The sequence below is a fragment of the Acyrthosiphon pisum genome, chromosome A1, assembly GCF_005508785.2.
Source record: "Acyrthosiphon pisum isolate AL4f chromosome A1, pea_aphid_22Mar2018_4r6ur, whole genome shotgun sequence".
Taxonomy (NCBI): domain Eukaryota; kingdom Metazoa; phylum Arthropoda; class Insecta; order Hemiptera; family Aphididae; genus Acyrthosiphon; species Acyrthosiphon pisum.
The window spans coordinates 126,434,010-126,448,399 of NC_042494.1; the positions used below are offsets into that span (position 1 = coordinate 126,434,010).

The 14,390-nt window shown below is 34.3% G+C and overlaps 2 protein-coding genes across 2 annotated transcripts in view; both read right to left on the minus strand.

Annotated features, from left to right (window-relative positions):
- Positions 1-1,660: 1,660 nt before the first annotated feature.
- Positions 1,661-2,996, minus strand: LOC107884693 (pleckstrin homology domain-containing family G member 4B). Its single transcript, XM_016807385.1, has 3 exons — positions 2,921-2,996; positions 2,602-2,718; positions 1,661-2,076 (listed from the first exon to the last, which is right to left on the minus strand). Exons 1-3 carry the CDS (start codon positions 2,994-2,996, stop codon positions 1,661-1,663), a joined length of 609 nt encoding a protein of 202 aa, XP_016662874.1.
- Positions 2,997-3,362: 366 nt separating this feature from the next.
- LOC100159154 (puratrophin-1) overlaps positions 3,363-14,390 on the minus strand; it is a 174,681-nt gene continuing 163,653 nt past the window's right edge. The window contains 8 exon segments of the mRNA XM_029488265.1: positions 3,363-3,538; positions 3,540-3,713; positions 3,820-3,909; positions 4,081-4,330; positions 4,423-4,572; positions 5,284-5,594; positions 5,692-5,868; positions 6,279-6,455. Coding sequence (XP_029344125.1) covers positions 3,491-3,538; positions 3,540-3,713; positions 3,820-3,909; positions 4,081-4,330; positions 4,423-4,572; positions 5,284-5,594; positions 5,692-5,868; positions 6,279-6,455 — 1,377 coding nt within the window. The 3' untranslated portion in view covers positions 3,363-3,490.

Consider the following 14,390-nt stretch of genomic DNA (forward strand, 5'->3'; position numbering starts at 1 on the left):
GAGTAAAATCATTCAAACTTACTTTAATACTTTTAAACTGGCTACATAATATAAAAAAAAAAGAAAAAAGAAAAAAATTCACAAATAAAAGTTATTAAAAATAGCATTTTTTTTTCCAATACTCACTACAATATTATACTAATAAGTACATGCTTAATATGCAATATATCTTAATATTATAATCGAGTGCAGGTCTGCTTGTAAAAATATATTGTACTATTTTACATGTGAAAACTTTATTGTTTTTGTCATTAATAGATTGAATTGAAAAAATAAATAAATAAATAGATTATTAAATAGATAGGTACTACATAGATATATTACTATCATACTATTATGACAGTTTAATATATACAAAACTAAAAAAGAAATGCATAACAAACATTCATATGCCTTAAATGAAAACATTTTATATATAAACTGTTAAGTTTGTCGATGGAACGCCGAAGTTAAACTGATGCTTTTACAGACTTAACCATTTCGGTTTGGTGTTTTAATAGATCATTTATAGAATAACTTTAGATCTATTTAAAAAAAAAATCAAATGAATACCAATGATACTTCCTCATCGGAATTTTTTTTAAAAAAACAACGGTTTACATTTAAAACCATTTACATTTTAAGATTTAAATAGTCTAAGTATGCTACTAACTGTTCATAATATATATAATTAAATATACATGCATGCAAATTACATTATATTTTTTAAGACTGTTTGAAAAATCGAGACATTCATAATTAAATTTTGTGTTAAATTTGAGCAACAATTATGATACAGTAATAATAATAATAATAATAATAATAATAATAATAATAATAATAATAATTTGAAATGTCAAGTAAAACACACATTGTTTATTCTCTGCAGAGGATAGATTCAAGTAAGAAAGTCGAAGGAGATCTATTTTTGAGTATACATATATATCCATATATTTATACATATTATATTTTATGTTAAACGTATAAATATATAGATATATATCTAATAGAAATATAATAATAATAATAATATTAGGCGCCGTGGTCTAGATTATCTCTCAACACATAAAATATAACTATTACAGCACACAGACCGTACCGGACCGAAAACATTTTATAAGAGTCCGATACGCTCGTACCGATTACAATAATAAAATTATTGTAATGAATAATAATAATAATATAATAATAACAATAAATATTTATCTTAAATAAACCTTAAACAAAAAGGTACGTGTATCTACGTGTAAATATAATAACTAGACAATATCGTCATCATCATGAATAATAATAATATTATAGAATCCAAATCGTTTTTTGTTAAAGATAAAAAACTAGAATAAAAATAATAACAACGGAGTTTCTCGCGGAGCGTCCACGAGAATAGGCGAAGACGAAAAAAAATGATGTGGATTGATCCGGTAACTATTGATTTCCTTTGGGAATACGATTAAAAAAACTATAATAACATTATATTATATTATGATAATAATATTATCGTGTCGACGGCAAAAATATTAAAAGGTCGACGAGTGACGTAATAATAATAATAATAATAATAATAATAATATAACATAATATTAATATTGTTTGCACATAATATAATTATTATAATATATAGTAAGTGTCTGTATGTCTGTCTCGGCGGCGGCGGCACCAAAAATATAATAGTCATCGGCGCCTACAGTTTGACCGAAAGCCGTGCGGAGTTCGAGTCCGACGCGGCGGCAGTGGCCGCGGACTTGGGCGTCGAGCCCTTGCCGCTGCTGCTGCTGCTGTTGTTGTTGTTGTTGTTGTTGCGATTGTTGTTGGCCGCGGGCGGAGACGAGAGCGTGTCCGAGGCGACGCTGCCCGAATGACTGTTCCGGCTGTACCAGTCGGCCACTATGCCGCTCTCGGTCGACTGGCTGGAACACTGACTGGTCTGCCGGGCGCCCTCGCTGCTCCGACAGCTGGCCCCGCTGCTGCTGCTGCCACTGCTGCTGTTACTGCTGCCCGCGCTGCTGCTGCTCACCGATATGATCGAGTGCGGCCGCTTGGCGATCGACTCCAGGTCCGAGGGCAACGCCACTATGGAGTTCCGGAACCTTGGGGCAGCTGAAAAAAAGAAAACTCCGGTGTTTAGCGTCGACGGTCATATTTTTGTCGACGGTACATATTATTATATACTGTCACGGCGGTTTCGTCCGGAAATGTGACGAGACCGAAACGAGTTACGAGCAACTCGACGTTATATTATGATTGTCGAATAGGAGGTTAAAAATAAATCTAAAAATTCAGTAGACTTCGGACCGTGGAGTAAAGCAGTAATAATATGGACCGTGGAATCAATGTATTATAATATAGGTATGCATAGGTAAGCTATGCCAAGCTTAACACTTTTATTTGTTACTGCAGCATTATTGGGCGCGCACTGCTGCAGGTTGTCGAATGTATTTAATTTGATTAAGAAAAAAGAGGGGGCGTGGAGGAGGGCGTCCAAAAAATCGTTTTCATTTTAAACGATTCGTATTCAGAAGAAAGCCCCGTTCGGTATAATATAGCCGATAATATATTGTATATGAATCATCTATACAGACCGGGTTATAATATGGTTATTAGGTACCAAACAGTGGAACTCACTTTTACTGAGCTGCGCGAACGTGATGGATCGATCGTTTATTTGATCCGCACTCGGCCGGATGTCCAAACAGGGTTTGTTGCCAATTCCCATAGAAGACATTTCCGCCAGCCTAACCTCTGCAATGAATAACAATGTGAGTATAATGTTATTATATTATTGACCGATATCGGTGCGGGCGGTACGCGACAATAATTTGTCATCATTATATTGTACGCACAAAATATAGGTACAATATAAAACCGACCGTACCTATAACAATCGTTTTCAGATAAAAAGCGTTACGCGTGTAACACTCTTATTCCTAGTTCCGGTACGTACCTCTGTTTCGTAGTGCCTGTTTCCACAGTAAATTGGACAACTCGTCGGTCCACGACTGTTTGATGTCCTCTGACATGGACACCAACGTGTACGTGTCGCCCGGCTTGCGTTTCCGGAACCATATTTCGAATTTGGTGTTGCTGTCGCCGACTTTGGCGGTGAACCCGATATCACTTGTTTTTATACTGTTCTTGTACACGTACAAGTCCAGATTCTGTAACAGAAAAAAACATGTATGAAATAACCGTTCGATTATTATATAAGCGTCGTCGGGGCCTCCGGTTATAACCAGCTGGTAATGACCCTCACAGTCGACCGGGTAACGCGGCGGTAACGTATGATATACGTATGACCGAGGAATCCGGTGAGCTTCAACAACCGCGCTAGGTTAAAGGCAACCACGAGTTGGCCGTTCTCAGCGATCGCGTGTACTTACCGTTTGGTCGGGGAATCGTCTGGCCTTGCTGAACAGTATGAGCTCCTCGAACAGGAACACCTGTCGCAGGCACTTCTTGCCTTTGCCCTGCCACACGAGGAACTCGTTCTGCCGCAAAAGTCGGCCCTGCTCCTTCAGGTTGACGTCGCACTCCCGGAGCGAGTCCATGGCCAGCAGATCGTTGCCGTGCCGCAACTGGAACCTGACCATGCTCTCGGCCTGCCGGAGGTGTTCCGTGTCACCTTTGGCCATCTTCATGAGCTGCTGCAACAGCAGCGCATACTTGCCCATCCTCTGCACGGGCTTCAACAAGTAGCTTGCCAAGTCCATTCGGTCGCGAAGTTCTATTTGTTTTGCCTGAAACACCATATTATATTAGCCAAATGAGTACACGGAGATAGCAATATACATGATTATTTGTCAAAAGTATTGATGAACAAACAGTAGAATACACCACACCAACCTTAAAGAATGCAGAACCATACTCGGACATCAGCGAATCCGAATTCGGTTTGTTCTTGTTGTACAGCGCGTACAAGTAAAATTTCTTTTCCTGTACCAAATCCAAAAAAAAAAAACACGACCCGATTAGTATCAACAATTCATCATATTATTATCACATCGATATACGTTCAGCCGAAACAGTGCGACCGCGGTATCGTAATATCCGCACAATATTATTTCTGTAAGGTGCGTATATCGCGTATATTATATAGGTACTTACGTGCTTTAGAAAAGACTCTCCCACTTGCAACGGGCAGTTCTCGTGTCTCTCCAGCTCCTTGAGGAAGTGTTGGCTGTGAAACTCGTAGATCTTCTCGATGTTGCCGAAAATGACGTTACGTTGGCCTCGCAGGGCTTGCGGTATGTCTTCGTTGAGCAACATCGGGACGTAGTTCTCTATGACATATTCCAGTGACTTGACGTAATCCCGTTCGGTCTGTATCATTTCTCTCATGATCAGCTTGACGGTCCTGCGAAAACCACCACACGCGCCGTTACCGATTTGTTTCGTTTCGTTGAAAATATGATATAGTATTATTTTTTACACAAGGCCGGTACTCACTTTTGTAACTTTAGCGTCTGCGTGCCGCAATCCATGTTCAACTGCAGGTTGGACATGTAGTGCAGATGACTGTTGACTGACAAGGGCGGCAGACTTTGATTTTTGCTGCAACCGAGATCGGCACAATTAGTGTCGTCACTCTCTTCATTACTGTATGTACACACGAGGAATAAATTAGGTATTTAAAATAACTATCAAGTTTCAGTCAAAACTGTTTGGCTTAAAAAAAAATTTTGTTTTATTTTTAATAGTTTTACGAGATAACCATATTATGACGGTTGTTATCTGTGTAACGATGGTATGACACGTTAAAAATGAAATTAAATATTGGTACTCAAAGATATTTATTAAATATTTCTCAGAAACAAGTATTACGCGTTGCTACTATTTCATAACATATGTGACGGATCCATCGATACAACAATATTGTGAATTACACTTTAAATTGTGTTGTTTTAATTTCATATATGGTATAAGTATTAAGTATGCATATAATGTGAGTATATAAAATATGAATATTCTACTATAGTCAATAGTAATACATATAAAGCTCTAAAAATCTAAATAATGAGTAAAATATGTTCTAATAAGCAAAAACCTTTAAATGTGTACAAAATATGATATAGGTAAAACACAATTTCAGATTTAGATTCCTTATCTCAATTATTTCTATTAGACTCCCTATATTTGTTAAACTAGGACCTTAGTTCCTAAGGCTGGTGCTACTATCGTTTAAAATGTATGGTTGTACTATTGATTGGTAATGATTGGATTTGGATATTATTGAATTTGCACCAACTGACTTTTTTTTCTTTCGACAAACGTGTACCTATTGTTAGTTAAAAATATAACTATATATACCTCTTATTTTCATCGCTCCCTTCAGTCGTGTGTGAGCAGCTCAGTTTTTCCTCGTCCTCCTCATCATTGTAAGTCCAATTGGCGGACGGGATATGACTGAGCGCGAGCCGGTCCGTCTCGCAATAAAAGTTCTCTTCCGTAGCGCCTACCCAGCCACAATGATGGTTGTCCGCTGTCGTGTTACCATTTGTTGCATGGTGCTCTGGTGCGGACGTCCTTCTGGGTGGCAGGGGAGTGCTGGTCGGGAATGTTTCCGGTCCCAACAGGTGCTTCAGTTGGTCGTTGGTCTCTTCGCATCTTACCATGGCCACCTGTTTTAAAAAAATAAAACACCATATAGCATTTCAAAACAACGTTTGACAGAGTACGTAAAGAAAACAATGACAAAGATATGCCGATCGGTATTACCTTGCACTGTTTGATTAGTTTATCATTGTTGAGCTTGTTTGCCAACATCATCATCTCCGAGAAGTGTTGAGCAGTAGGAGACGGATGTGCCATTAAGTATCTCCGCAATTCTTTAACGTTACGTGTGTCGTGCTTTTCGGATATGTACTTCATACATTCCAAAGCCCAATCGTAAGCCTGAGAAAATAATACATCAGATTAATATCTTCGTTTTAAATATAATATGTTTTAAATAATTATAAAAATTATTCGAAATGTGATTCACGTAGCTAATCTTATTAATTTTTAGTCAATATACGAGTACACTGCAGCTGATTCCATTATAACGCTTTTGACTATTTTATATTAAGTTTTATTACCTAGCTATATATAATATATAATATGAATATTGTAACTTCACTAGATCTCTTATCTATCTCATATTCAATTACAAATAGGTTATATTCATAATTTCAAAACCCATTAAAATATTATATTATAATTATACCTCAATACTTATAATATTTAAGTATGTATATATACATATTTACTCGTATAATTCTAAAATTAAATATATGAAATTATACCTATTATTATAACATATTTACTTTATCGAGTAAGTAAAAACAGCGTGATGTGTCTTCGAGTCTTTCACGAGTCTCTTCAAGTCGATCACTAAAACCTCTCAGATGCTGCTTCAGAGATTTGGCCAGATCTTTTAGACTGGTACCATTGCTACATTGGCCTGCTTCTTCCAATAAATCTCCAGCTTTGTCGAGATTTTGCTGTAAAAATAAAATAAGAAATGCCATTAAATCTAATTACACCTCTACAATTATATATACATATTATATATTGGTACATTCTTGTTCTTAAACTAATTAGCTGTATGATATAATATAATTAGATGAAATAAAAATAGTTATACCCAAGCAAATTATCGTTTAATCAATAATGGAGTTATTTATTGCTATTATCATATAGTATAGCATTTTTAAGAATATCGATAATGTGAGACCAATTTGTACAAAACATCCAATAATTAGCTATGTAATTCAAAGCGTTTGTTTCAGTAAAGAAACACATAACAATAAAATATAATTATTTGCACACATATACATTAGGATATTACTTCAAGGTTTAATCATGTAAATTTAGTGTTTAAGAAATGACAAAAAATAATTTGTATTTATGAAATTTGATAGTAAAAAGTAATAATAAAGGGAAAAATAATCAAATAAAAAATATAAAATGCATCTTCATATTATTAATTATATGACGTAAACACATACAATGTCTTAATAACATACACGTCATACATATTGGTTGTAACAATAAATACAATTTTTGAGAGTATATTTTAAAAATTGTTATTATTGTTTGTTGTTAAAACACAAATATGACGAAATTCCTTCAACAAGGCTACACATTTTGCATAAAAATAAGTCTTGTGAAAATCTACAAAGCCAGAAAATTCAACAATCACCTTTCGCAATAATAATTATAATACTTGGTTAAATGAACAATAGACTAAATAGAAATCTTATATTATGGTATGATACTATGATAGTTAGTTTATTAAAAACCCAAATTATTAAATTGAAAAAAAATGACATTGTATATTATGTTCTTATAGGTATACAGTTATCGAGTCTCGAGGTGAATAAAATAATTTCGACTTATATATTTTTCAAGTTATAATATATATCAAACGCAACTCAAAAACGCTTCAAGGGGAAAGAAAAAAATTCGAGTTATCGAGGATTTCGAGTCATCGATGTTTGAGTAATCGGGACTCGACTGTTTATATTTAGGTATGCCGTTAGTTGTTACTTCTACTCGGGTATCAGATAATCACATAAGTCATCACCGTCATACCTGCAGTATATACGAGTCAAATGGCCAGCGGTACTGTACTGAGGATTTCCACTGAAGACAATCCTGCGGATGCGTACAACTCAAATACCAAGGTTAATAGCGGTTTTAGTCAAACTCCTCGCCCGAACTTTCTGCTAAACCGATATCAAATCAACTCGCACTAGTCCCTCTCTACCACACTTTTTTCAAACTATACCAGAGTACCAGACAACCAACTCACAATTACTTGAATTACTTATAGAAAATTAGCTCTACAGCTTATCTATCCGGTGTAATTTGAAGAAAGTGGGGGTGCTAACTGCACAGTACACACACACACATACCTCCCGGAACCTACATAACATAGATTAAATACCGTTTTTGAAATGTATATTAGTAATTAAATGTGTTAAACATTAAATACAGCATATCTTAAAATACATTTAAGTGCGCACGACAATGACGAAAACAAAAATTCTCGTTTTATATACCTACAGCTGGTACACACAAAGAATCGATTAATCAATTCTATTTTGTAAGCTGCGCACATTTAAGTGCAGTGCTCCAAAACCAACGTTACTCAGCAAAACATAACACTACATGGTCTTAGTTGGAAATTATTCGTGTGTATAGTGGCGACCCCAGCAGGCTCGGTTATATATATCATGTCGAAAAGTTTTGGAATTAGGTTATGGTAGAAACTTACAAACCTTGTAGCTTTAATTTAAATACACGAGTAGGAAACTGAAGAAAAAAAATCTTTAATTAAGGTACATATACAATGTGGTAAAAGTATACTGTATATAAGTAGATTTGTATTCAGCACCTACTTAAGTATATATGATATTTTTGTATCATTTACGAGTTGCAGTAATGATAGACATACACGAGAAAAAATCAAACAATATTCGTACGCATATTTGGGCCGTGTGAAAATATTAATACAACATCTTATTGAAATAAATTGTTTACCCTGTGAATAATGAACAGACTAATCATAGTTTAACAGCGATGAATTTTACTTAGAACTGTAGCAGTAGTTGTAGACTAATTCGACATTTCGCAAACGCGCATATTTTATAATATTTAATTGTCGTGAGTAAGACATACCAGTTCGTTTTGGAGATTTTTTCGATCTAAATATACCTACCTATGTATTTGCTGCGGCTTACATGATAGGTAATGAGTGTTTATGAATACGTTTAATGACATTCGTATTGTTTTAGAGCCTATATAATTACCTATATAGGTATACTCATTGATTAGCATGGAAGGCTGGGGGAAAAAGTGAAAAGTCGAGTTAACTCAATTCTATATTTTAAACCTGCAGAAGATACGTTCGTATGAGCTGCAGCCGATTTAATCGAACCGAATGTTTTCTTTTTCAATATAAAATGAAACCGACGGGAGTAAACGATTTGCACATGCAAATTGCGTCGGCCGAAAATATCTCGTTGGGTGTTTGCGTGGGAGGAAACCTACTACCTATAGGTACTAACCCGCTGAGCCAGATTTGACGATTTGAATACTATTGCACGGAGGTGAGGCTAGGTCAAACCCGGGTTAGTTAAACACTTTATCGAAACGTTAATTTATTTAAGTGGGTTGAGAACCGGAAAAAATTGCTATCTCAAAGTATCAAATTGTTCAGTAGAATTGTTCTAAGCAAAACTGAAGGTAAAAAAGACAGTATGAAAAATGTCAATGAAGGACCAAAAAGTTGTACCTTTTTGTTGTAAATATACATGTATATATTTTTTTAATACTATTGTACTGTGTCAAACAATTATTCTATTCTTGACACAGGGAATAATATCAGAAAGGTTTGGTTATGACTAGGTAATTATTATATCATGTAAATGAAACTTATTTAGTTCACTTAGTTTCACTATATATGAAATAATAAACTTGAATGTATTGATTTAGAACATTTAAGTTTTCATTATATAATTAAATAATACGCTAAATGGTTATTTGTGTGTTATTATTAAATGTGAATCTTATGTAAATTGAATTGTGAATTGAATTATATAGCAACTTGACAAAACTGTTAGTGGCTCGGTTGCACATAATGATATATTTGTTGTTGAATTTCTTCTGTGTACGGTTTGATGTCACAGCTAGCCCCCAAATAATTTAAATTCATTAATTTGTATAAGTTAAAATATTTCGACTTAGTCAATGAGCATTATTTATGGTAACGGAAAAAAATATTCGATTTACGTTTTTAAATCCAATGGATAATAACAAATTGAAATCAATAAAAATCATCAGAAAAATTATGAATTTGACCCTATAGCACAATAGCATAGTTGTACACTTTTTTTTACTATTTAATTTAGACCCGATGGCGTATGAAACTGTAATAATCTTGTTAGCCATACGAGTTTCGTAATCGCATAACGGATAGTGAAAGCAGAAAGGCGTGCGAATAAATAATGGATCTTCGGCGATTGTCATTTATAGTTGCATTATGCCGCGCACATACGTATCAGCTGGTATAATTACTAATTGCAGGCATGCTTAAATTATAATATTGGTCCGAAGCTAACAAATAGTGATATAATATTAATAATAATAAAAAAAAAAAAGATTAGGAAATTTTTTTCTTTCGGTATGGGATTATGTCGAATAGAATGTATGGGTTAACGACCGCCTCTTTGTGGGTAATATGAATGGATGAATGTAAGTGTGGTGATCTCGTGTAAAGGGTTCACGTAAATGTATAACATATTGTAATATGTGTATATACATAAATAGATGTATAATATATATATATATATATATATATATGTGATATGTCGAGACATAAAACTATTAAGTTATATATGTACATTGTACATAATATTATTTAAAAGCGTTGTAGTCGACATCGTCGTTTCGATGTTTTTTCGATAAAAGCGATAGATAGCGCGATATCGTAGGTGTGTATGATCATTATTGTCATAAAAATAATATATATCATAACGATTACAATATTTAAATTGAATGCACGCGGCTGGTAAACGAAAGGCACGAGCTCTCGCTTAAATCCGATATACCTATTACGCGCACCGACTGCAGCACAAAATCATTCCGACGACACACGATATTATAATATGTAATAATAATATTATATTATTATAGACACGTCGTATCATGTCGTATCGTTATAATATTGTACAACACATGTGTAACACAATGTAATAATAATAAGTATATCGCGGTATAAGAATAATATATTACCGGTTTGTACCATTTCCATATTATACGCGCACAATACATAATAATAATAATAATAATATGTGGGTATATAATACCTATACACAGACTAGTCGATTAATAAAACGTACGGACAGTGTTTCAAAACACACATTCGGACATTATAATATTATATTATAGGTATATGCTGCTGCACCAACAGCATCGGCTTTAGGCGTTATTAAGGTCAACGGGCGCTCAGACACACACATGTTATTATTATACATTATATTATTATATCCGTCTTTCATTATATTAATATATATATAGGTATAGGTGTAGATATACCCAGAGTATATATTGGTATATAATAATAATAATAAAATAGTTCAGGGGAGCTCGGACGGAGACTGGACCTAACAAATCTTGCAGATGCGGTCACGAGCGCGCTGTAAACCAATACACATAATATTATAGGAAGGTAGGTAAATCGGCAGGCGGGCTGCGAGCAAAATATTATTTACCATAATTATTTATATTAAATTATAATAAATAACAATATTATTATGTAGGTACGTATATCGGTGGCCCGCAGACGAATAATATTGCGAGCGGAATTTTATCTATAATATTAAATTTTACATATTATGCCATAATATTTTATCACATTTTCTTATGCAATAAGACATAATTTTTACTTTTTAGAGACATAACTTGACACGAAAAATTATTATAATATTATGTAAGCGATAAAAAAACAGTGATGATACATATTTATCAGACATGGACATCATTCATATTTCATACATATTCAAATTTTCATAACAATATTTTGTGCACGCAGTTCCATAAAAACTAAGACTTTATAAATTAAACGATAATAATTATATTATTATTGCAGTCTATTATAATATATTATCTGGTTTAATAATTGTTTAAATATTAAAATATAACATCATAATATTATATTATATACATAACTACGATTTAAGAATAAACAAAGTTCATAGTTATTTTTTTGTTACGCGTTTAACAGAATTTTGAAACGTTATTTCGAAACTTTCAAAAAATGCATTTTTCAAACGAATTACTTTCTGGAATTGCATTTATTGGTGTCACCGGGATCTCTGCATATTATGTATTTTCAAAATACATGAAACCATCTACAGATTATGAGCTGCAAAATATAAAAAAGGAATTGGAAGTACCTATAAATATTATATTATAATGCAATAGTTTGGCGTATCATACCTAAACTTAGCGTAGTCCAGGTTTAATGTACCATAATATGGTACATCAAATATACCTACGATGTAATATAAAATAAGTCGTATAATATTACCTATTTTTTATTAATAGAATGACACGGATAACCAGTGTTTCAAAGCAGAAAACTTGAATAAAAAATTGCAACCTCAATTGAAATCTATAGAAGGTTAGTTTTTCATATAATTAAATTATATTGAGAATTAATTTTCAGTTAAAAATGTCTCAACATAATTCCATACTTTCTAGAACTGTATAAAGACGCAGTCGTAGAGAATCAAGCACTTCGAGAATTACACAGTAAGCAGGATTTAACGATTGAGAAGATTGAGATCATGTCGTTGGAAGAAATTCAACAGGACCCGAGTTTGTGGGAAGCGTACGTCCGCGGGTGGGACGACCGGACGGCGGACGTACGCCTCAACCCGTCTCCCACCAGCCCACGAAAAATCCTGACGCCACAAACACTTCGACAGAGCCACAAAGACGAGCAAACTGCAGGCTGCAAGCCAAAACCTGATGAACCGAAACTGGGACCTGCTACCACGTCCGCTCGAATCCCAGAGCCAAGAAAAAAATCAACGCAGCAGATGATCCGAAAAAAAAAGCGGGACGCGTCGAGGATGGCAGAGTTCTTGGCGAAAAAGAGACAACAAAGCGGACCGCCACCGTCAACCAATGGAACTGGGTCCGAACCGGTCCACCGGCCCGCTGCCACTCAATGACCGCGATGATGCTACCTAGCAATGATATGGGCTGACAGCAACTCAGCGCGTGGGCCCGCTTCCCCATAAAGTGTTATTTTCCCCTCTATTAAACCTCCCCCCCCTATAACAGTGTTATTATTTATTATGTATTATGTTATTATTATTATTATGTGTATTATGTTATTATGTGGCGCAAGTTACGAGTCCCTTTGTTATTTCCTTTTATATCCCCCCCTTGTAAAAAATTTCTGTTCGTGGTGATGCCGCAAGCTCCAAACTCTGATCTATCAATCAACGAAAAATAAATGAATAAATTGTTTATGTAAGTTAAATTTATAATATGTATTATCTATTGTATTGTACTTATCAATGTATTAAAATGTTTGTATATAATGTATATGTATAAATGTATAATAAAATACAAGTTTAATGTATATAATAATGAAATGTGTATAAAATAAATAATATATGAATGATGATAAAAAAAAGTGTTAACATTTAATTTGTAGGAATTTCCTTTTAAAAAATCAATAATAATTCTATTATTTTTATCTTCAATAACAATAATTATATGCAATATTGTACGTTTATACGCGTGGCGTATGAGCGTGTTTATGGTATTATTGTATAATATAATATTATTACATTCTGCTCTTACCCGCGTGTTTAATATTATAATATTATATTGCTGCCGTGCAAAGGACGCGTTCTTTCCTTCAACGTTTCAACGTACATACGAAAATTTTTATAATTTCGGCCAGAGATGTGTGATAATATTATAAAATATTATTTGGTCACTCTTCGGAGTTTTTCGGGTTATCACAAAAAGCGTACCTATTTACGTCTTGGTCACTCGGAGGGTACGCGAAAGACCGCGGTAAGCGCACGACCGGTTGGCCCGACGAATATTATATTTTTTATAGGTAGGTTAGGTTAACTCTCCCCTACTATGCACAACTATAAATGTGCACTGCATAAACAATATAGATAATAATATTTTTGTTTTGGAACTCGGGCAACGTTTGTCGGAATTGTTACTGACGGTCACACCACGCGATTAGATAATATTACCTATCTATGCTCCAAAATCGAAAACAAAAACACAAGTCGAAAAACGGTTAAGTCATGTTGCAATGGACCGAATTCGTTTGGTCTGGCGAAAAGACTGTTGTGCACCGTCGCTGCAGCTGAGACGACGAAATTTATTTGTTTTGTTTTTTTTCATTTATTATTATTATTATATCGCCGACCACCGGTGCAGCATTTAATTATATAAACGAAGGCGCTCCAAAACGCATCATCATGTGCTGTGGAAAACCACCGTGCGTACGCGTTTTTAATATTTTCGTCGAAACAACATCTGAGTAAGTATGTAATAGTTTGTTTCTGACCGGTCAAATAAATTCCATCATCGTTGTCGGGTATTTTAATTGTCGTGTGTATAAACGTGTGTAAAACTGCAAAACTGACATTGCGCGGTGGACTTGGCGATAATGTGCAAAGATTTTTGAAGTAACCGTAAATAAGGTAGTAGGTACCACGACGTGAATTCGAATTGTAAAAACATTTATTCGTCAGAAGTAAAACGATTGAAGAGAAACATTCTGTTCGCTGCAAATACTGCCTTTTTAATACTGATTTATTATAAATATTATGCTTGAAAAATCGTCGGCTTTTCAACTGACAGCGGCATCCAATCGGTGATTATTT